This window comes from Diabrotica virgifera, chromosome 10 (assembly GCF_917563875.1).
Source record: "Diabrotica virgifera virgifera chromosome 10, PGI_DIABVI_V3a".
In the NCBI taxonomy this organism is placed as follows: Eukaryota; Metazoa; Arthropoda; class Insecta; order Coleoptera; family Chrysomelidae; genus Diabrotica; species Diabrotica virgifera.
The window spans coordinates 11,701,079-11,726,936 of record NC_065452.1 but is presented as its reverse complement, the minus strand read 5'-3'; the positions used below and the strand labels follow the sequence as shown (position 1 = coordinate 11,726,936).

General features: G+C 32.7%; 1 protein-coding gene across 4 annotated transcripts in view; it reads left to right on the top strand.

Moving 5' to 3' along the window:
- The window catches only part of LOC126878529 (protein eiger), a 148,646-nt gene that overhangs the window by 31,906 nt on the left and 90,882 nt on the right, over positions 1-25,858 (top strand). The window contains exon 1 of one of the 4 annotated variants that reach the window (XM_050641286.1): positions 2,823-3,089. The exons of the other annotated variants lie outside the window; for them this stretch is intronic. Within the exon in view, the coding sequence (XP_050497243.1) occupies positions 2,838-3,089 (252 nt within the window). The 5' untranslated portion in view covers positions 2,823-2,837. Of the gene's footprint in view, positions 1-2,822; positions 3,090-25,858 lie in introns of those variants that run through there. 4 annotated transcript variants of the gene reach the window in all.

Genomic DNA, 25,858 nt, shown 5'->3' with positions numbered 1-25,858 from the left:
AAAAAATCATTCATTTATGTTAATATCTGTTGCATGTAATAAATAGTTGAGTATATTGAAAATTAATCTCAAAAGATCTTTGAAAAAGTTACCTGGTTGAGCTGAATTATATGGTTTCTTTGTAAAGTTAAAAAAAAAACAAAAAAACGACTTTAAAACAAAAAAAAATATTTCAAAAACTTTTTTTTTAACTTTACAAAGAAACCATATAATTCAGCTCAACCAGGTAACTTTTTCAAAGATCTTTTGAGATTAATTTTCAATCTACTCAACTATTTATTACATTCAACAGATATTAACATAAATGAATGATTTTTTCATCTATTATTATAATTTTTTCATATTTGCCTTTTTCTACCCTTTTTCTAACTTTTTTAGTAATATCTCATAAAATCTCATTGCTGCACAAATAATCATAACTTTATATTACTATAAATTTAATTTCATGTACAGTTAGTTACCTTTACACTTGACTTTAATTCTGAATTATTTATTAATGATTTTATTGTTTGACACTTTTAATATTAAAAAATGTTAGCAAATTTTTACCTAATTACTATTGTTCAATTTAATTTCAATATCTCCAACAAATCAAATTAAAACATTTTCTTAATCACACCACAACTAATACACAACTGACCAATTCTGGTTTAGGAAAATTGCACAACTAATCTTACATCTATTAGTTCTTGAACATCCAGAACAACATCTAATAATCCCAACTAAATTAAAATATACACTATTAATTAAAAATTTAAAAATATAAAAATAACATCACTTTATATATAACTAACAATTTTTTTGGTTTCACGGTTTAATGTCGTGTTTCCTTACTAATCCCCTCAAGATCCTGCCAATTATTTTGTTTTGTTAATGCATTACATTCAAATCTGTCCCTCTACCATCTCTCCCTTTAGCATAATATAGAGAAAAAGTATGATATTGAATACTACTATATTCTTCCCTTATACCGGAAAGTAAGTGTATATTTTATACTTATACTTAACATACTTTTGTTGTCACTACATTTGAATGCGTGCATGTATGTGAGTGTGAGGGTTGTAAACCATATTTACGTACATGTTAGTATTTATATGTATGCATAAATATATATACTTTAATATTGGCTTGATCATTACCCTTTGATTTTAACCAGACCACTTAACTAACTCTGTTTTTTTGTTATTTGTAGCATTTAATTTTACTTTTACCGTGACCTGAAGATGCTGTGAATATTGTAGACAGCGAAACCGGTCGTCAGTTGTAAAATAAATTGTTTGTGAGAACGTCTCTCTTTTCTTTACTACAATTTATTCTAACTGTTTAGAATTTATTTAACCAACTTTGTCCCTGGGAATTGGCTAGGTGCTTTTCAAAAAGTGCAAACTGTTTTTCCTGACCTTCCAGTAAATGTATTGTTCCTTGGTAATTTATGCAGTGCTCCGTTTTTTGATGACCTCCTGTACCATATCTATTTTAAGGTAACGATGAATAATATCGTTGTTCATGTACCACGATACACTGGTGATAGTTCGGAGGATTTTGATTGAAAGCGTTGAATGATTTTGATGTTGGAGTGACTGGCTGTTCCGCATATTTCCAATCCATATGTTCAGTTGTGGATTGGAACAGCAAGTATTGTCTTATAGAAGAGCAATTTGTTATCCAGGAATAACCTTGATAAACGAATTGGAGACCTAGTTGCTTTCTCTTGGTCCAAATATGTTTCCTCCATGTGAGACTTCTGTTCAAATGAATACTAAGATTTTTTATCTGATTGGCTGAAGGTAATTGATGATTATTTAAAGTTACAGGGAAGCAGGTTTTTTTTTCGTGTTGAAAATGTAAAATGAATAGATTTTTCTTCGTTGACTTTAATTTTCTATTCCAAAAGCCAATCTTGTATTCTGTTTAGATACGCTTGAAAGAAATGCGAGGCATAAGTAGTCAGCATGTGAGACTAGGATTTTAGTATCGTCGGCAAATGTTCCTAGTATCATTTCTTCTGTTGGTGGTATCTCCTCTAGTGGTTCTTCAGGAGTTGTAGGTATATCTGAGGTAAACAAGAGATACAAGGTAGGTCCCAGCACGCTACCCTGTGGTATGCCAGATTTGATAGAATAGAGTTTGGAAGTTGCATCCTGATATTGAATGAAGTAACAATTAACTGACAAATATGAGTTGAGAAAAATGTAAAAGCTGTCCGGTAATGTTCTTTTTATATTGTATAGGAGGCCTTTATGCTAACGTCCCCAAACGTTGCTGAACAGGACCTTATTTGGACAACATTGGCAAAAAATTGGTTGGTCTGTAAGATGTAGTTACCTCTTGAGGTTTTCCCGGTTTTAGAATTTTTATTATCTGAGATACTTTCCATTGATCGGGAGAATAACCTAAGTTTGGTATAGCATTGAATATAAAGGTTATAAGTTTTATGCCTTTGGGAGGTAACTGTTTCAATACTTTTCCACTGATAAAGTCATATCCTGGAGATTTTCTATCATTTAAAATAATAATAGGTAATATGACTTCAGACGATTTGAATTTCGGAATAGGCAAACTCATTTTATAGGGGGTTGAATAAGCTTTAATGCTCTTGAAGTGAGGCTACGGCTGCTTCCACATGTAAATCGATGTGATTCACATGCGATGGGAACTAATACTTCGGAGAAATGATCTGCAAAACAACATGCTTTTTCTTGTGTTCTTCTAGATGTCCAGTCCTCTATTATTAAATAAGAGTGCGCCATGATAATATGGTCAGTGTTTAAAAGTCAATCAAACCGAAAAGATCAGATCTCCGTTAAATTTGAATAGCGCACGCACATCTTTCTAAAATGTTAGTCGGCAAAGGGAAAGTCACTTCCGATTTTGGATCTTTCGGCGGTCAAAGAAAAGGCTTAATTTCTATTTTGGCCGTCTGCTTTTTGTATGTACTAGTGGTCGTTTTGTGTGTTTTTAACTTTATTATCATATCTAAGGGAAAAGTGTTGGAAAACGAAGTGGGAACTCTCAAACAAACCCTTTATGGCTTGAAAGTGTTTGATGATGATCTTATGAAGTATTTGATGGGGTTTGAGGATCAAAAAGTGAGTACTTTTTACTCTTATTGTACTTTTTTATGGACCTTGAACTTAGATTTATTTCAGATATTTCTAGAATTCTGAAAATACTGATTTTCAATATTTATTTTCAAAATAACATTTTTAATTTTGATATTTTGCTCTAGATTAAAAATATTTAGTGCTGCCTTCAAAACTGCGATTTTATATTAAAAATATTAGTTAAATATACGGGGTAACTTAAAAAAAACTGCATTCTTTTACAATATAGACATAGACAATATACTTTAAAATTTAGACTATACCGTTGTGTTTTAGTTAACTCTTCACGATTTTATGGAACAGAAAAAATAACTCCATTCAAATAAATAATCTGAAAGAATAATCTAAGATTAGTTTTCAAAACGTACCTAGTAAATTTGAAATTTGTTGGAGTCTGATCTTATAAATCTTACAGGACAGCTAAATACTTTTTATTTGGGGTTAGACTTTTAGTGATTTTTTGCAATTTGCTCGGTATTGCAAAGTTTTTCAGCATTATTGTACAATTTTTTCGACTATTTTATACAACCGTTTAAATATGGGTAGCTTTTCAAAGAAAACTGGAGTTAAAAAGGTTTAATTGTCTTATCATCATCACACAGCATTTTAAGGACTCCATTTCTAGTCTTGCCTAGGGTGTTCACTTATTTGTACTGGTAGCTAGTTTTTAAAAAATATCTTTTAAGAGTAAATTCATAACAAATTAGCAGCATTTTTGTTAACTAAATTTCATATATTTATATGAAATTAACTGAATTTTGTTGAAATTGCTGATGGCTTTGATTATTGGATTACAATTTAGCTGATGTGTAGAGTTATAATAATTCCTTTGTTCCTTTTACTCTTTCGTAGGCATCTAGAGGTATTCCTCTTTGCTCCATCTTATAAAAGCTTTTTATTTTTATTTAAGCAACTCAAAGAATCATAACTCTGATGTTTAATGACTTGCTAATGCTGTCCTACTTTTTACTGGTTTTCGGCATACATTTCTTCTTCTTTCTTCCTATTCCCCCGTTTAGTATTCTTTTGGGTAATCTCGTGTTTGGCATCCTTTGGATATGTCTCAACCATCTCAATCTTTATGATTTTATGATCCCTAGGATATTAGGTTCTCCATAATATCTTCTCTAGTTGTATACTTATTTGGTAAAGGAACTACAACATTAACGAGGTTTTATTGTTTCATATAGTCAATGAACCTCTAAATATGAAAAAACCGCGGAGTGCTGCCATTTAAAGAGGTGCGTTTTTGAGAAATGGGTGAATTAGTCCCTAGGCACAGGGTAAATTAGGATGAGTTCTATGCACGTTTGGTACAAACACGTCTACAGGAAAGTTGTTCCAGGTTAAATTTATTATCGAAATATCATATTTTAACGTCAAAAATATTTTTTTACAAAAATATGTTCAAAATAAAAGCAAGAAAAAACACGAAAGATAGCAATTTTGTTTTTTGCCTCATAACTTTTTTCCACGGGGATATAGGTATAGGCATTGCTTCGCAGGAAAAATATTTCGTTCTTTTTCTTTAAAATGGCGTTTGTTTGAACTCTCTATGGTTTACAGTTTCTTAAATATGATTATTCAAAGTTAGCCACTCACAGCGATTTTGGGCCATTTTCCTGTTACTTCGCAAACATTATTCTGTAACTTTTTTCTAAGCAACTTTGGGTATATGCAATGTTGCATTTAGAAAAGTCAATTATCTTTAAAATGGTTTATTGTATAAGGCTGTATGACTATTTTTAAGCAAGATATGGTTTTTCAAAATTTTATAGTTTTAATTATTTTTGATATATTTTACGATTATTTTTAAATATTTCATTATAACTTTTTTATTGTATATTTAGGTATATAGGTACATTTTCGAGTAAAAAAGGAAGCTTATTTTATTTACTTTAAAATGGTGTATTGTAAAAAATTCTAGGACTATTTTTAAACAAGCTATGCTTTTTCAAAGTGAGACATATACACATGCAATAGGTCCCACTAAACTGGAACCATATGGCAAAATTTTTATTATTAACTTTATGAAAAAAAAATGATTGTTTATAAAATGCTCTGCATAGTCTAAATCATCAGATATAAAATTTTATCAATAGTGTACGAGCTATGTTAAAAAATATGAATTTCGTTCTCAAGAGTAAAGTACTTTTATATTTCAAAATATCGAAAAGTGTTATTAAAAAAAGTTATTTGGAATTAAAAATTACGTTTTAATATTCAATTATATTCTTTTTTATTGAAAAAAATAAAAAATTGTAAACTTTTCTCAAATTAGGAATATCCTTGGATATCCCACGCATATTTTGTTTAAAAATAGTCCTAGAATTTTTTGCAATACACCATTTTAAAGTAAGTAAAATAAGATTTTTTTATTCCATAATGTATATACCTAAATGTACAAGACAAAAAGGCATAATGAGAAATTTAAAAAATAATCATAAAAAATATCAAAAATTATTAAAAGTATAAAATCTTGAAAAAGCATAACTTGCTTAAAAATAGTCGTACAACCTTATATGATAGACATAGACCATTTCAAAGGGAATTGACTTCTCTTTCTATTAAATGTACCATTGCATATACCTAGAAATCCGTAGAAAAAAGTGTGCAGCGCACAGCAAATGCTGTGAGCGGCGAACTTTGAAAAATCCTATTTCGGAAACTGTAAATTCTAGATACTTTTACCAAACGTCATTTTAAAGAAAAAAGATGGATGTTAGTTTTCGCTGAAGTAATGTCTATACCTGAAGAGTGTTAAAGTTGGTGTGAACACAAGTTGATTTGCTCTCTGGTGAAAAAAGTTGTTTTAGTACGGAAGTAAACATCGGTTTTTGGTGAAATTTTCACAAAGTGTGTGGTGAATTCAACATTTCAACTGTAAGTCATCTTTTTGTTAATTTGATGCACGTAAGAGAGGAGATTTGCAATAATATTATTCAGAACAATATTTTTTTAAGTTACAAATACAACAAACATTGAATATAACAAAAACGTGTATAATTAAACATTAATGAATATTTAATTACTGAAAGCCATAAATAAATTAGCAAACAGAAGTACGGCCAAATATTCTGCGACGTTGCCGGCGTGTGCAAAATATATGAGACCTTACCAAAACGTAATTAAAAATAAGATAATAATAATAATAATAATTACTATTAGACACAGGTTACATTTTCCTATTTTTTGTGTATATTATAAGCTTTAAGTGAACTAAAAATATATTTTTCTCGCATTATATTGATAAAGATTTTCAGTCTAGAAAACAAACAACAAGACAAATAGATGAACAACGAAGAAAATAAAACAGAAGGGAAAAGACACAAATCGGAGCACGACAGCTCGATTGAAGAAGACAAAGAAGAGCAACATAAAAGCAAAAAAGCTCCAGACACGCGCATAAAAAAAGTAAGTACAATATTAACGGACATGGAGGAGATTAAGATATTGCTGAGCCAGATGAGGCAAGAAAGTAAAGAAGATATTCTGGAAAGCAAAACAGAGATTAAAGATGAAATCAAGGATATGAAAAACGAACTGGAAGATATTAAGCAGAAGCTTAAGCAAAACAAAGCAGAAACAGAAAATTTAAAAAGAGAAGTAGAAAAAAAAAGAACAAAAATGGGAGAAAGAAAACGAAGAACTCAAAAAAGCGTTAACACTCATGGAGAATAGATTAGAGAAGATCGATAAAGAAAAAATACGCAATAAATTAATCATAACAGGAATTCAGGTAGATCTGGAAGATGAAGTTAGACTAAGAGAAAACATACAAAAAATGATGGAAACAGAGCTGCAATTGAAAATAGAATATCTACTTAAAGTAGATGTTTAATAAGTTCGAATCCTTGTGTGCAATCATTACACAAATGTTAAAGGTTTTTCGCTATAAAATCAATTACATACTAGTAAAAAACATATTGTCCATGAATCCCCCTGTACATATAATACATTTAACACAATAACAAATATTTTTCGCTTCCGCTGGTAAAGAAATCCAAAGTATGTGTCAGGAATTATATCAAATGATGACAATGAAAATATTTGTATAATGAATTTGATGTTTGTATAAAATAAAACTATCTCGTGTTGATAAGAATTGCAGAATTAGACATTGTGTTGCCAGATATGATTTTCCCATGAATCAAAACATCAAAGAATTTTATTAAAATATGTTATGTATTTTATGTTAAAGATGTTAAAGTTGCATTTTATGTTAAAGTGTAAATACCGATCATTATCCAGATTTAGCCATGCGGCTCACACTCCCTCTAAGGGGAAAATTCACTCATCCCAGATACCTAGGGTATCAAAAGGATTGAGCTCTGGTGGGACTCTTTCCGTGTTATCGAGCCCTAGGTAACTTGGACGCCGCAGTATCTCCCAAAAATTTTACTACGCATCTGGACATCGAGAGTAGCACAGCTTTCTGCATAGTCTTGTAAAGATGTTCATTTAGAGCCAGCTTTTTGATGTTTTCGATGAGGTTCTTCGAAATGACTCCAGTAGTAGAAAGAATAATAGATATTGTCTGGGTACTTTCCATTCTCCATTGTATCCTTATTTGTATTTCGAGATCTCTACAGGGTGATGGTTAGTGGGGTAAAGCTCAATAGATCCGCTATAGTAATAGATAGCAATATAAGTTAATAATAAAAATTGTAGTCAACCTTGAGCTTCACATTTTAAAATTAATTATAATATCACAGGGTGTTCGATAACATCGTGGCAGACCAAATTTATGTTTTTTTAAATGAAACGCCCTATATTTTATCTTATATTCGAAATCCCCTTAACTTCTCCATCACAAAAATATAAAGGTTTTTATGTTATACAGGGTATTTACAGAGTTATAACCAATTTAAATGAAAATCGTAACAAGTTCAGCTCCCTGTATAAATAAAAATAAGCACAACGGCAATGGTTTATTAGAGAGATTTTGCACCCCTTATTTTGCAATTCCGTTATGGTTATCGTTATACTACGTCTGCGCAGTATCGAATATATGATCCGTTATCGTTATTAAACATAAGGGATTCCGTAATTTACGGAGGTTTAAAGTAGTACTTATCGTTATCGTTATAGTAATGGTTACATTGCTTTGTTGCCAGAATGTAAAAAAATCAGTAAAATTACATTTACATAGATTCTAATTTTGATGACCTATAAATTAAAATATCAAAAACTGTTCAAGTATATGCTTAAAATTACAATTTAAATAACGATAACGATGACACGAAAAACCTACTTGACAGGCTGCAAAAACTCTGCTTTTTAACGTTGCCGTAATCGTTATGCTTAATAAAGTTAACCATTGCGGAGCCAAAATCAGCGGTTATTTTAAGAGGTGCAAAATCTCTCTATTGATGCCTTGTTTCTTATTTATTGTCAAAATTTTTAAAAATGATTGACATTGCTAATTTTCTTTATATCGAATACAGGGTGAGTCCAAACGCAAGTACATTATTTTATCAGTAAATTTAAATGGAACACCCTGTTTTTTATATTACTATTGAAAAGTACCATTCCATTATCAATCTTTAATTTGTATATAACATTCCCTATGTCTAAATTTATTAGTTTTCGAGATATTTTCATATTTCAATAGCGTGGCCACCCAGACCACCAAAATTTAATAAACTGGACTGATTTTTTTTTGGGGTTACGTTAAGAATGAAGGTTATAAAATTCCTCCAACAACAAGGGATGAAATGAAAAATAGAATACAAGGTGTATTTCAAAGTGTTAATTTACAAATGCTTCGTAGTGTACATATAAGTAACTCATTCACTTAACTCATTTTGAACACCTTATGTAATTAAATATATAAAATATTTTACTAAAAGTAACTTTTCAATTTTTCAAAAATGTTGTATTTTGTGTTCATGTTTTTTTGTAAAATTTTTAACTGATAAATTATTTTTTGTTCTTTATTTGTTACGTTGATACATTTACATACAAAACTAGTTTTTAATTTTGTTCTGAAGCTATTCTTAATGTCACCGTTGCATGTGGTTGTCTTTTTAAAGACATATCACATGCTATGATTTTTTTGTGACGGATATTCTTGAGTTGGGGTTGATTTCATGTAAACGAATGAACTATCTTTCAGTAAAGTCGTCCCAGGAACGCAACTCATAAATATTGGCAATATCATTTTAATTGATGGATTCGACCGTTACTTGATGGAAGTTCATTTTATCTAACAATAAAACACTGAAAACGTTTGTTTTCTATACTTCCACAAAATTTATTATAACTAAGTGACTACAGCTGTTTCGGCGGAGTGCCTTTCTCAAGTGATATAGTTTACAATGTTTACAATATCATTTTAAAGTCTTCTACTTTAAAATGTATCATATTATGTATCTGAATTGCCGATATAAATGAGTCAAATTAAATAAATTATTAGAAGAATTTTTTTACTAAGCAACAACATTTTTGTTTATGTTAGTAGTATTTTGTATTTTGACAACGGCACCCGATTTGGGCGTCGAAACGTTAATAAAAATCATTTTTTAATAATATTGTGGCTTATTTCCCATTATAATTAGTTTTTAATTGTTTTCACAAAATGTTGTATTTTGTGTTTGTTTTTTTTTGTAAAATTTATAACTAATAAATTATTTTTTTTGTTTATTTGTTACATTTACATACAAAAGTAGTTTTTATTTGTTTCAAAAATGTATGTTGCGGGTGGGTTTTTTTTTGTAAAATTTATTACTAATAAAACATTTTTCCTTCTTTATTTGCTACATTGCTCTATTGTTACATTGATTACCGGATTGATAACCAGTAATCTTAAATTATCAGTTTTAAAAAATTCAGTCATGGCTTATTTAAAATTTGGAAACATTTAGACTCCTAATTAATAATTTGCTGTGAAAAATGAAAATATCTCGAAAACTAATAAATTTAGACATAGGGAATGTTATACAAAAATTAAAGTACGGTAAAGTACGGAAAATAATGTAATTGTGTTTTGGCTCACCCTGTATTCGATATAAAGAAAATTAGCAATATCAACCATTCTTAAAAATTTTCACAATCAACAAAAAAATATGGCATCAATAAACCATTGCTGTCGTGCTTATTTTTATTTATACATAGAGCTGAACTTGTTACGATTTTCATAGAAAATTGGTTATAACTTTGTAAATACCCTGTGTAACATGACAGACTTTTATATTTTTGTAATGGGGAAGTTAAAAAGATTTCGAATATAAGCTAAAATATAGGGCGTTCCATTAAAAAAAACATAAGTTTGGTCTGCCACAATGTTATTTAACACCCTGTAACATTTTAATTAATTTTAAAATGTGAAGCTCAAGTTGGCTACAGTTTTTGTTATTAACTATTATTTCTATCTATTACTATAGCGGATCTATAGGGCTTTTCATCGATTGTCATTCGTTTCGAGCTTCTGTCATATGTTGTATAATCTTTGTATAATATTAATACACACGGATTATGCGACATATGACATAAGCTCGAAACAAATGACTGCCCCCACTTTAGCTTTACCCCACTAATCAATCACCCTGTATACTTGGCGATCTTTTAGTTTTGCTTAACACGCAGATTATTGTTGTTAGTTATCACCACCTCTATTAATGTTGTTTGTCTAGTAAGTTTATTAACTAGTATTAGATCCGGTGTATTGTGTGCCACTGTTGGCTAGCTAGTTCTTGATGAAGAATCCTTCCTGCTGAGTCGTGGCGTCCTTTATAATCAGTTCCGACAAACGCCTGGCAGCCCCCGGTAAGATGTTGGATGGATTCTTGGGCTTGACATCCATATCGGTATTTGTCGTTTTGGACCTAAGGATCTTTGACAATGTACTTCAGGTAATTTCTAGTTGGGATAACCTGATCCTGAATGGCCAGTAGGAAACCCTTTGTCTCGGGAAATATCTTTTCTGATACCAACCAATAGTTCGACGCTCTAATGCCGACATATTCTTGGTTGACTTCATTGAGATACCGCCCATGCAGAGGTTTGCCCATCCAGATGCTCATCATCAATGTATTGATTTGCGTGAAAGATTTGGTGTGCTTTGTTGAAATGCTTACATTGAGTGTCCCCGTTTAGGATTTTGTCCTCTTCAGGGTTTGTGGTGAATGTGTATTTGTAACATCGAAAAAATGGTCGCAAAAGCAAACAGTCCGAAAACACACTGGGGTAAGTGTGGTGGTCCTGGTGTTCCTGGGTTATGCCGGACGGTGGTGGTCCAGAAGACTATCAGACAACAGAGAAGAAAGAATGATGGAGTTGGTGTTGGTTTCATTGACATATGTGTGTACTGTCCGTGCTTTGCTCTAGACCAATCTCCCTAGAAACCATTGTACGCCAACTGGCAAAGCCAGCGGCCCTCGTCGGCGGTCAGGAGGTGGCTTTTGAGCGCGGCGTGGACAGTGTGAGTTCGAATGTAGAAAATAGTTGCGGCTATTTTCTTGGGACGAACAGGTATAATTGTGCAATGAAGTTGGGAAACCGCAAAAAACCAACTTCTCCCTGTTCGGGGTAAGGATGAGGATTAGATATGGAGGGTGCGGAAGGCTAGCGGGGTAGCCTCGAGGATATTTTCGTACTCAGCCGGGAGATCGTCAATGCATGATTGCATTAGAATGGACGGTGGATGTAGTTTTTTCCGTTTGGGCTTTCGGCTGCGTACGTGGCCAGAAGAAGAACAGGAACATTTTAGAGTGTTTTGGGTGTCGGATTGGGGACCGTTGATAACTTTTGTTGTGAAGTTCCTGTTCAGTGAGAGTATCCTCTCAGTGATTTTGGGGACGTTTGAAATGTTATGGATTTCGTTGTTGGGATATCTCCAGGGCTTGTAGTTCACTGCACATAGGATTATACGTTCCGCTCGCAACAAAGCGCGATTTTGAATACGATTGAATAGGCAGTAAAGGCCTGATTTGTATTCGATGACGGGTCGAATATAGGCTTTATAAGTGCGTATGAGAGTCTTTCTGTGTGTCTTGCCAATTGCCCCAGCGAGAGGATTAAGGAGTCTGGCTCTATTTCTTACCCTATTTAAAGTTGCCTTTAGGTCTGCGTCCCAGTTGAGAGTCTTGGTGAACAGGACTCCCAAGTAGTTAGCAGTCGGGCTGAGCAAGAGCCTTTCTCCCATCAAACTCAGTGGGTATTGGTCGTGATCATTTCTGATGATTTTGTGTGACACAGAGGGAGCGCGAAACACAATGGTTGTTGTTTTATTCGCGTTTAGTGTGACTCTCCACTTATTGCACCATTCTTCGACCACGTTCAACAGAGTCTGTGCTCTTCTATGAATAAGTGGTGGGTTATATCGCGAGGTTGTTGTGAGCAGAGCCGTGTCGTCAGCGTACAGGAATAGACGAGTACCTGGGATATTTTGATTTGAGAGGTCACTGTTGTAGATGATGTGCAACACTGGTGCTAGGACTGAACCCTGGGGGACTCCATCTTGTGGAGTAAAGGGGGTAGACTTGTGATCGCTTACTTTTACTCTGACAGTTCGGTTGTGAAGGTATGAGTGTACAATTTTGGTAAATTGTAATGTTAGCCCGATGTCCATAAGCTTCCGAACAAGTCCGTCGTGCCAGACCTGGTCGAAAGCTTTCTGCACATCTAGGAAGGTGGCTATGGCGAATGAACCATCGTTGATGGTTTGAGAAACTTTAGTTGTGAAATCGATTAATGCATGTTTAGTAGATTTACCGGTCTGGAATCCATATTGATATTTTGATCCAGATGCTCACTTTTTCTTGCTTATACAGGGTGTTTCATTAATAATTGTCCATATAGTAACTGGAGAAACCTTAGCACAAAATACGAATATTTAACCTAAAACACTTAAATAAAATGTGCTTCTTTACTGAGTTACAGGGTGTTTTATCTAAAAATTTAAAAACTATTTTTGCTCAGCATTCTAAAACTATTCGACGTATCCTTTTCATACTTAGCAGGAAGTATAAGTACTGTACCAACTACTAAATTATGTTAAACAAACGTTTCTGGCTATTACCAGAGGCGTACGACGGGGGAAAGTGAATGGTTGACCCTTTCCAAATTCTACGCCACTGGTGAAATTGCTATTTTAGTTCAATTTTTGGATTTTCCAATACTTTCTATGAAAATAATATACTCTTCATTCGTAACGATAAAGTCATTAGTTTTCGAGATCTTTGAAGTTAAAAATGAAACGACACGGTTATTTTGATTAATTTATTGAGTGGCTTCATTTTTAATTTCAAATATCTCGAAAACTAATCATTTTATCGGTACGAATGGAGAGTATATTATTTACATAAAAAGTATTGCAAAATCAAAAAATTAAACTAAAATAGCAATTTCGTCAGTGGCGTAGAATTTGGGAAGGGTCATCCAGCCACTATCCCCTGTCGTACGCCTCTGGTAATAGGTAGAAACGTTTATTTATCTTAATGTAGTAGGGTGTACAGTACCTACACTTTCTGCCAAGTATGATAAGGATACGCCAAATAGTTTTAAAGTACTGGGTACTAATAATTTTTAAATTTTAATCATATGAATCATATCATAAATTAATCAAAATAACTGTGCCGTTTCATATTTAACTTCAAATATCTCGAAAACTAATGACTTTATCGTTACAAATAAAGAGTATATTATTTACGTAGAAAGTATTGGAGAATCTAAAAATGGCACTAAAGTAGTAATTCCTCCAGTGGCGTAGAATTTGTGAAGCGACAACCATTCACCATCCCCTGTCGTACGCCTTTGGTAGTAACTAGAAACGTTTGTTTATCATCATTTAATAGGGTGTCTAGTAGTCGCACTTTCTGCCAAGTATGAAAAGAATACTTCGAATAGTTTTAAAATGCTGAGCAAAAATAGTTTTTAAATTTTTAGATAAAACACCCTGTAACTTAGTAAGGAACCACATTTTATTTAAGTGTTTTTGGTTAAATCTTCGTATTTTGTGCTAAGGTTTCTCCAGTTACTATATGGACAATTATTAATGAAACACCCTGTATAGGTGGTTTATGCGCATTTCTTGTTACCTCAGTTTAAGCGAGGTTGAGTCATCTACGGCGCAGATTGCACGATATAAAGTAGATGTTTCAGCCTGCGCTGGCGCCTGAAAATAAGTTTTCAAGTTAGCAACTTGTTTATCCAATTGCTCACCTATGTCCATGAGTCTTCTTCCCCTTAGATAGCGCGGTAATGTTGTTCTCTCTACTGCACTGCGGGGATGATGTTTTTGTGCCTTTGTGAGAAGTGTTCTTGATTTCCGCTGAATACTTTCTAGATCCGTTTTTAACCACCTGATAAAACCAAATGAGTAACTAAGCGCGTAAAAGGCGTACGTATTTAATGCCTTAAACAAATTTTTACTATTGAGATATGACCAATTAAGCTGCCTTGCCCTTCGTACAAACTCAGAAGTTAGTTCATACCGAATTTAGCCATACGGCTCACACTCCATCTAAGGGAAAAATTTACTCATCCCAGATACCTGCGGTATCAAAAGGATTAAGCTCTGGTGGGACTCGTTCCGTGTTATCGAGCCCTAGGTGACATGGAATGCAGGTGTATCTCCCAAAAATTTTCGTACACATCTGGCCGTTGGGAGTAGTACAGCTTCATACCGAATATTATTATTAGAGCAAAAACTGTTACTAAATAAAATAGAAGTAGGTTAAATGCTCGAGTATATAGAATTTATAGGAATAAAAGGCAGATTTCGAGCATATATTTTAATCAAATCTTGCCCAAGTATACTTTCGCTAACTTAGCATCATTAGGGACATTTCGTCAAAACAGGAAGATATCCCAACAAAGTGTAGATAGCATTTGTACGGCAACAAATTAGGTAATTTAAAGACTTATAAATAACAATAAACGCACTCTGGACGAAGGAAAAACAGATCAAAAATTAGTCAATATTTGCCGGATATTACATCTTGGCAAAAAAATGTGAGAAATCTCACATTTTCTTGCCAAGATGTAGTATCCGGCAAATATTGACTAATTTTTGATCTGTTTGTCAAGATTTCCCACATTTTTTTGCCAAGATGTAGTATCCGGCAAATATTGACTAATTTTTGATCTGTTTGTCCTTCGTCCAGTGTGCGTTTAATGTTATTTATAAGTCTTTAATTAAATTACCTAATTTCTTGCCGTACAAATGCTATCTACACTTTGCTGGGATATCTTCCTGTTTTGACGAAATGCCCCTGATGATGCTAAGTTAGCAAAAGTATACTTGGGCAAGATTTGATTAAACTATATGCTCGAAATCTGCCTTTTATTCCTATAAATTCTGTTACTAAATATTCCACTGAAACAGTTTTTTTATTGTAATTACGAGTCTATCAGATCTGCCTCATATTACAAAACAATAAATAAATGATCTGATGGTTTACCATTTTTGAGGTTTACCACATTGTGTTGTGATTATGAGTTAATCACTTCTGTTCAGTTGTCGTGGTTTTCAATTATTTATCAATCTGCAATCAAGACACTTTTTTACCGAAAAAACTTGTCTTTTGTTTGTTAAGCTACATGATTGTTAACATTATTGAGAAAGTCCGCGTACATAGGCTTTAAAGTTTTCAGTGTAGTGTTCCATTTTATTTTTCTTCTTCTTTTTCTTCTTCTTTTTATGTGGGCATGACTCTGTCTGTTTTTCAATGTGTCTCCAGTAAGTTGTCGTTATATCGTTTTCGTGGTCTTCCCACTGATCGTCTTCCTATTGGGGAACCGTCTCTCCCCGTCATTACTAATTTACTTGCTGTCATTCGGATTATGTGGTCGTTCCATTATACTTTTCCGTTTTTTACCCAGTTATTAATGTTGTCCACCTTGCATCTCCATCATATATCTGTACTTCTAGCTCTATTCCATAGTGTCTTACCATCGATTTTTCGAAGTGTTTTCATCTCTGCTGTTTCTAGTATTATTTTTGTCATCTCTATCAGGTTGTGTTTCTGCCGCGTATCTCATTATTGGTCTGATGACTGTTTTGTAAATTCTGGCTTTCATTACTTTCCCGATATTTTGATTTCTCCATATTGTTTAATTCAGGCAGCCTGCGGCTCTGTTTGCTCTATTCGCTTGATCTTCCACTTCTGTTTCCAGCCGTCCCTAGCTAGATAGTGTGATGCCAAGATATTTAAGCTCCATCACTTGTTCTATTATCTGACCTTCCAGCTCCAATTTACATCTTATCGGATCTGCTGTTATAACCATTTATCTCTGTGAGATAAATGGTTTATTTATTTAATTTTTAATTAATTAATTTATTTAATTTATTTAATTTATTTATTTAATTTTTATATTTATATTTATATATTATTTTCATTATAAATATTTCACATATCTTTTTCCTATTGTCGCATACAGGGTGTTTCATTAATAATTGTCCATATAATAACTGGAGAAACCTTAGCAGAAAATACGAGGATTTAACCTAAAACACCTAAATAAAATGTGGTTCCTTACTGAGTTACAGGGTGTTTTATCTAAAAATTTAAAATCTATTTTTGCTCAGCATTTTAAAACTATTGGACGCATCCTTTTCATACTTGGCAGAAAATATAGGTACTGTAAACACTACTAAATTATGTTAAACAAACGTTTCTGGCTATTACCAGAGGCGTACGACGGGGGAAAGTGAATGGTTGACCCTTTCCAAATTCTACGCCACTGGCGAAATTGCTATTTTAGTTCAATTTTTGGATTATCCAATACTTTCTATGAAAATAATATACTCTTCATTCGTAACGATAAAGTCATTAGTTTTCGAGATCTTTGAAGTTAAAAATGAAACGACACGGTTATTTTGATTAGTGTATTGTGTCGCTTCATTTTTAATTTCAAATATCTCGAAAACTAATAATTTTATCGTTACGAGTAAAGAGTATATTATTTACATAAAAAGTATTGCAAAATCAAAAATGTATACTAAAATAGCAATTTCGTCAGTGGAGTAGAATTTGGGAAGGGTCAACCAGCCACTATCCCCTGTCGTACGCCTCTGGTAGTAGCTAGAAAAATTTATTTATCTTAATTTAGTAGGGTGTACAGTACTTACACTTTCTGCCAAGTATTATAAGGATAATCCAAATAGTTTTAAAGTACTTTGTACAAATAATTTTTAAATTTTAATCATAAGAATCATTTTATAAATTAATCAAAATAACTGTGCCGTTTCATATTTAACTTCAAATATCTCGAAAACTAATGACTTTATCGTTACCAATGAAGAGCATATTATTTACGTAAAAAGTATTGGAGAATCTGAAAATGATACTAAAATAGTAATTCCTCCAGTGGCGTAGAATTTGAGAAGGGTCAACCATTCACCATCCCCTGTCGTACGCCTCTGGTAGTAGCTAGAAACGTTTGTTTATCGTAATTTAGTAGGGTGTCTAGTAGTCGCACTTTCTGCCAAGTATAAAAAGGATACGTCGAATAGTTTTAATATGCTAAGCAAAAATAGATTTTAAATTTTTAGATAAAACACCCTGTAACTCAGTAAGGAACCACATTTTATTTAACTGTTTTAGGTTAAATCTTCGTATTTTGTGCTAAGGTTTCTCCAATTACTATATGGACAATTATTAATGAAACACCCTGTATACCTACCATCGGAAATTATTTAGTATTTTCCATACAGCATTTTGCGATTAAAAATAATTGGTACTGTGCAAATATGATCCAAATAAGAAAACATAATAATATACGCCAGATAAAAGTTGACCGCTTGCAGGATGATTCAACAAGGTTTCTTTTACAAAAAAGGATAACAAAAGATGCAGAAACATATACACGGTGTTTCATTAATAATTGGAAATATTTTAACTCTAGATTTCTGGGCTCAAAATATTAGGATTTAACCCAAATCACCTAGTCCTAAAATGCTTCCTAGGGATCTATACTCCATCTAATTTACTTACCGTTGCACGTCATCTGCGTCATAGCCCGTGACGTCACATGATACCAACACGAAATATTTAGGGGGTTGGTGTGATCTTTTTTAAAATCACTTTGCCGAGTACACTGGCATTACATCCATTAGACATATTTTATTATATACGCCTAGAAATAATATTTAAAGATTTCTATTAATGCTAACTTAAAGAAATACACAATATTATGTTTCATTTAATTTGTATAAATGGATTGAAGCACATTTGTTCGGAATACACTGTAACTATAATCGAACGAAGGTGATATTTTGGCATAAATTGGTAACATTTATTTGACAATTGCGGTGATGACACTTCATATGTGTTTATATTCTTTACTATAAGTATTTGTTTCATTATATTTACTGTTTTTATTATGTACTTTAATGTAAGATTATAACTTAATTCTTGTTTTCTATTTCTAAAGTTTTCATTTATTTACATTGAATATTAATTTGTTTTGCTGTATAATCCACTTCCACAAAAATTGTGTGACGTATTTGATTTAAAATGAATTTAAGAATTTTTTGTAATTGGGCAACAATGTCAACTTGGATGTCTAACGTAGATAATGACGTGCAACGGTAAGTAAATTAGACGGACTCTAGAGCTCTTTGAAGATACGACTTGTAATTCGTTTTTTTTAAATACCTTCAGAACGCTTTTATTTAGAAAACCGAAAACTAGTACACCTATTTATCTTCCAAAGATAAATCGATTTCATAAATGTTGGTCTTTGTAGTACCGGTCATAGGCGTCCCTTTTAGGTAGGGCAACGGTTATTTTATCGTATAACTTTTTTGTCTTTAACTTTTAGGAATTTTTGACACTGGATTATTAAATTGTGAGGTATTTATATATTTAGTTTATATATACTAAAAGGTACTCTTGCTTTTTTAAGTCGGGAGGAGAAACTTGCTTATAGAAAAATCGATTTGAAAATTTTGCGTTTTTTGAATTTGAAAAAAATTTTCAAAAAAAAATATTTAGAAAAACGAAAACTTTTATTTGTCTTACAGAAATGAACCGATTTCATCGATTGAGAATTTCTAGTACCGCTGTCTTAATTTTTAAGCATTTTTTTGAAAAAAAATTTCAAACTCGAAAAACGCAAAATTTTCAAATTGATTTTTCTAGAAAGCTGTGTATTTTACCGACTTAAGGCAATAGTACCTTTTACTACTAGAATACCTCACAATTTAATAATCTAGTGTCAAAAATGCTTAAAAATTAGAGACAAAAATCCATATCCAAAATGGACGCCTATGACCGGTACTAGAAATTAGCAATTTATTGATCGATTTATCTCTGGAAGATAAATAGACGTACCAGTTTTTGTTTTTCTAAACAGAAGCGTTCTATAGGTATATAAAAAAACGAATTACAAGTCTCCATCTTCAAAGAGCTTTAGATCCCTTAGGAAGCATTTTCAGACTAGATGATATGGGTTTTTAATACTTTAAGCCCAGGAATCATCAGTTAAAATATTTCCAATTATTAATGAAAAGGCCTGTATATCTGATATAGAAACTGGATGGATTTCCATCAGCCGAGACGTTATAATGTTGTTATATCACCACCAGTCTACTAATATTGGTTCGGATCAGCGACGAACGCAGTGTCCAGTATCTTATGTTGGATTAGTCAGTGGTTCCCAACCTTTTATGGCTGGCGACTCACCTTCTGATGTTTTTCATATTCGCGACCCATCCCTCACCTCCATCGGTTGTAAGCCAACCAAAAAGACACATTTGGACCAATTTAGTTCCATTTTCTCCAATAAAAGGAATCGAAAATGTCTTGGCCAGTTGTAGTGTTGTTTAGTGTGTGGCAAAATGTAATTTCTTCTTCAACTGATCCATTGAAACTAAACCTTACTAAGCATAACAAATTAACTTTGTCAGCAATATCTGCACTTTGGTTTAATTGTAAAGAATTAAAGGTCGGGTGGTTCGACGCTGACATTTCTCATAAACCTTTTCCTTGATTTAAGTCGGCTGGTTTCTGGCGGTTCGTCAAACCCGTATAATTGGTGCCTTTCATCGAAAGTTTGCCTGAGCTTCTCCACACATTGTGAGGCGCATCTACGGTCGTCTGGTGATGCGAATCCAGCTGCCCGGTATAGTATGGTAGAGGGGTAGGTTTTCATACAACCGGTAGTTATTCTAAATGTTTCATTTAACGCCGTGGTGACTTTTTGGGCGCGTCTAGATCTACTCCAGACGGGACAAGCATATTCCCCTGTTGAGAAACATAAGGCCTTAGCTGTTGACTTTAAGACCTGGGGATTTGCACCCCACTTGCTCCCTACAAGTTTCCGGAGAAGGTTGTTTCTCGTACAAAGCTTTATATTATGTTAGTGACCGGTCTAGTATTACTCCAAGATATTTGGGCCTATCAGTATGTTCCAAGTGTTGTCCCTCCCAAGAAACATTCAGTTTTACATGCGCCAAATGGTTGTTGAGATGGAATGCACATACTTGAGCTTTAGTAAGGTTTAGCTTTAATGAGTTTTGTTTGAAGTAAGTTGACTTTCCATTGTCGACTCTACTTGTGTGAGTGTTTTTCCCTTTACGGCAATACCAAGGTCGTCAGCGTAAATAAAACTCTGAGTCTGTTGGTTGTTGGTGTAAATGTTACATAGGAACGGCGCCAGAACGCTTCCTTGGGGTAGGCCATTTTTTTGGGTTCTCCATCTGCTTTTCTTTTCATTTAGCATAACGTAGAAGCGTCTATTACACAACAATGAACTAATAATATTTACCAGGTCATAGACAAGAACAGTGTTATAGATATTAGTTAGCAAGGTTCTGTGGTTTATCGTATCATAGGGCGCTGTGAGGTCTATCAAGGCTACTCCCACTATCTCTTTCTGTTCAAATTCCTCCTCAATGTACTCTGTTAGGTTCAGCACTTGGCCTGTGCATGATTTACCTGGCCTAAAGCCTGGTTGTTGTGGCATTAGTTTTGCATCTAATTTTTCCTGAATGCGGTTCAAAATGAGTCGCTCGTATAATTTATACAAATGGCATAGCTGAGATATCGGACGATAGCTACTCGGTAGTTCAGGGTCTTTCTCAGGTTTCAGAATGGCTACTACTTTTGATTTACGCCACAGTTTTTAAATCTAGTAGGTAGAGCGACAGATGTTAAATAGATCGAGCACCCATTGTCTCGCTTTTTGTCCGAAGTGTTTTATCTGCTCCAATAGTACTCGTTAAGTACCCCAATGCACAACTTTGGGTGAAACACCAAAGTTGTGCGTTAGTTTTAATAAAAATTATTAACAGCAATAAAAAGAGCAATAAGATATCTGTTTGGCCTTAGAAGATCTACACATTGTACACATGGCAGAAGGTATTTCAGAAATCACGAAATTCTAACACTTCCATCTTTATATATTCTAGAAACGGTTTGCTTAATTCGTAAACACCTTCATGTCTTTCCAGCAAGGCCCAATCATATTTACTCCACCAGAAATTCAATCTTTGATATTTATTTACCGATCCCATCCACTGAGTTAGTAAAAAAATCTATATTATATTCCGCAAAAAAACTTTACAACCATCTCCCTTTACAACTTAAATCTGCAACATCTTTCCCAAAGTTCCGTAAAATGACCAAAGCCTATCTATCTAAAAGACCATATTATTCAATAGAAAAATTTCTTAATGAATACGCAGCTTAAACTGTCAATTCCTAATGTTGTATTTTATTTGTTGTAAGTATGTTCAATTTGCAATTTATATAAATTTAGCAATTAATTGTTTTTTGTCTTTGGTTTTACATCATATTTACTGTATATTGACGATTTATCTAATTTTAGTAAATTGTAGTTTTTATTTGTTATTTGTTGTTGATATTATTTTTCTTTTGACTGTATGTAAGCTTTGTCCATAAAATTGTAAAAATTTTCAGTGACAATAAAGCATATTTTTATTCTATTCTATTCTATTCTAATAAATAACGATTTTGCAGTTTCCGAAGCAACAATTTGACTTTTTAATTTAAAAAATCGACATTTTGAAGCTTTTTCAATGTTCTAAAAAACTGAATTTTGCAATATTATTTCAACTATTTTGCTTTTTAATGGAGTGACTTTTTTTTTAAAGCGTTTTTTGCACTAAACTGTTAATAATTATTAAAAAACAGCTCCAAACTCTAGACAGGAAACAGGTAGGTTTTCTTCCTATTGGTTTAAAATAACTAAAAAGTTGTCAGATACCTGCATAATTCAGTGTCCTGAGAAAATCCTTATTTTCCTGGACTACTATCCCTATCGTATTCAGACATTTTCTTAAAAATATTTAATCTTGAAATTTGTCAATTTGTCAGTTTAAATATAGTGAACTGTCAAAGCGAACGCATTTGACTTGACATTATTCATTCATTACGTATGTGTCACCTTAATACAGAACTTCATAATTGTGATTCTATTGGTTAAAAATCTCTATTATAATGAAGTCCATTTGATACAGGTATTGAAATTGTAATTGATATTTTAGAGGATGAGAGTAGAAAAATATATTTTTCAATAATCTATTTCCTGCTGCGTACTATGAAAACCACTTCCATTATTTATTATTTTAGGATTCAACTGTTATGTCGTCGGCGAAATAAGTTATTTATTTTACTGATTGAATTTTAAGTATCAACATCAAACAAAGATATTTACGTTGTCCATTTGTGATGACAATTTTAAGAGACTAAAAGCCATTTAATGCCGATGTTGATTATTGTTTATTTTTTAATTTAATATCTCCTGATTGATTTGGAACATTTTGTTATTTGTATATAATTTACTCAACGAATAAAGACGTTGGTACAACTTAATTGGATCGTTTCGTCATATCAGTTACGGAAGTAGGTACTTAGTTGGCGAAAGAAAAATAAAGTGTCCCCAAGGTTAAAACACTCTATAGTTTGTGCAGCAGTGAAGAAAAAATGTATCGCAACGATAAAAAAAATCATCATCACTTAAGGCAAGCGTCCACAGACCCGCATCGTACGCATCGGACGCATCGTACGCAACGGATTTTAGTTTGCCTTGTACAGAAACGTATGTAACCGCGTCCACTGATCCGCATCGTACGGATCGCATTATCGATTGTCAAACTAAAATCCGTTGCGTACGATGCGTACGATGCGGGTCTGTGGACGCTTGGCTTTAGAGTCCGGATTTCTAAGCATAATGCTTATGGTAAATAATACAAGCAGGACTATTTTCTTTTTAAATATGAACTAAATATGCAAAAATAAGTCATTTTGACAGCCCTTTTTTATGCTTTTTTGCTTTTTTAAAATTATTATGCCTTTTTTGAATTGTTGTGCTTATTTGGTGCTTTTTTATATACTATTATCATTTTTTGCATTTTCGAACAGCAGCTATGTAGTGCAATTGTGGACTCTGATGTCCCAATAAATAAATTGCAAAATGAAAGTTTTAAATCATTTTTGGAAAAGTACCTACTATCGAAGACATGTGCCGGATGAAAGTACTCTGCGAAAAAATATGTTAATTGCATTTACAAGAAGACCAGAAAAAAAGTAAAAACACCAGTGGGAAACAATTACATCTGGTTTGCTGTGGACGAGACTACGTATATTTGTGGAAGATACGTCGCTAATTTAATCATAGGCGTACTTCACGAAGAAACCTTGACGAAGGGTTATTTAGTGTGCTCAAAAGAACTAGAAGCAACAAATAACAATACAGTTCCAAGATTCGTAGATGACGCTTTAACAAATGTTTATCTTCCCGAGGTTGTGCCCACCAACAAAATAGTATTAAAGCTTTTCGACGCTGCACCATATATGATCAAAACAGCATCAAATCTTAAAGTGTTTTATCCAAATCTAATTCACTGTACGTGTCTAGCACATGGCCTGAATCATGTTACTGAGCCTATACGGCTGCAATTTCCACTTGTTAATGGGTTGATAAAAAATCGAAAAAAACATTATTAAAGTTCCTTTAAGGGTGCAACTTTTTAGATACAGATTCCCTAACACTCCATTACCACCGAAACCAGTGTTAACTCGGTGGGGTTGATGGTTAGATGCAGCTTTATACTACGCCGAATATTTCAAACATTTTAAAAGCTTCGTATTGGAACTTAAAGAGACTGCTAGCAAATCGATAAAATATTGTCAGGATGTTTTAGGTGAAACATAATTACAAAACAATCTTGCTTTTATCAAAAGCAACTTTTGTTCTGTGAGTGAAACAATAAAATATTTGGAGAAACAGCAAATGTCATTAGTTGAGTCGATCCAAAAAATAAACAGTTTTGAAAAGAAGATGGAAGGTATCCCTGGAAAAATTGGTCCGATAGTATTAACAAAATTCAAAGATGTATTAACAAAAAACGAAGGATTTCAAAAGATGAAGAAAATATTTTCAGTTTTAAATTGAGAACACGTTGAAGATATAAATATGGATCCGGCAGTAGTGGCAAAGTATAAGTATGCAACGACAACCAGGCCCTGGATTCCGTGCACTGTAGATATCTACAGTCGCCTTCTATCGATGTCACGTGTCATGAAAATATTTGAATTTTTAGCTTTAATTGAATTATTTTCTAGTTTTGCTAGGCTATACGCTAATTGATGCTGAAGTGACACTTAGTAAAACAAGAAAATATTTGAATTAAAACTAAAAATTCAAATATTTTCATGACAATTGCCATCGACAGAAAGCGACTGTAGATATCTACAGTGCACGGAATCTAGGCCCTGAACCAGTGTGGACGTTGAAAGAAGCTTTTAGATATACAAAAATGTTTTGAGTGATAGGTGCCGAAACTTTACGATGGAACATTTAAATGAGTAATTAGTTATTTTATGCTTTAAACAAAAATGATATATTTTCCTTCATATAAAGCGTGTCGATAAAAATTAGGTTAAAGCATTTTTGTTTTAGTTATCTATTTCTTTTTTTTGTATATTATATTTTACTATTAAATTTATAATAGGTCTTTACTAGTTCTTAAGCTAAGCCTAGAGATAATTATACAGGGTGTCCAGAAACTCTACCGACAAACGAAGACAGGAGATTTCTCAGATAATTTTAAGATAATTTAACCCAATTCACCTAGTCCGAAAATGCTTCCTAAGGGAGCTAGAGCTCTTTGAACATGGCGTCATGTAATTCGTTTTTCTTAAATAACTCCAGAACGCTTCTATTTAGAAAAACGAAAATTGGTATGCATATTTACTTTCCAGAAATGAATCGATTCCATCCATTGCGAATTTCTAGTACAACTCATAGGCGTCCGTTTTGGGTAGGGCAACGGTTATTTTATCGCCTAACTTTTTTGTCTTTAATTTTTAAGCATTTTTGACTCTGAATTATTTAATTGTGAGTTATTCTAGTACTAAAAGTTACTCTTAGTTTAAGTCGATAGGATAAACCGTTTGCTAGAAAAATCGATTTGAAAATTTTTCGTTCCTTGAATTAAAAAAAAAAGATACAAAAAAAACTATTTAGAAAGATGAAAACTGGTACATTTATTTATATTCCAGAGATTAATCGATTTCATTAATGGCGAATTTCTAGTACCGGACATAGGCGTCCGTTTTGGGTAGGTCAACAGTTATTTTATAGCATACCTTTATTGTCTTTAATTTTTAAGTATTTTTGACACTAGATTATTTAATTATGAGATATTCGAGTACTAAAAGTTACTCTTGCTTTAAGTTGGTAAAATACATCGGTTTTTTTTTAATTTTTTTTAACTTTTTTTTTCAAATTCCCAAAACTAAAAATTTTCAAATCGATTTTTCTAGAAAACGGTGTATCCT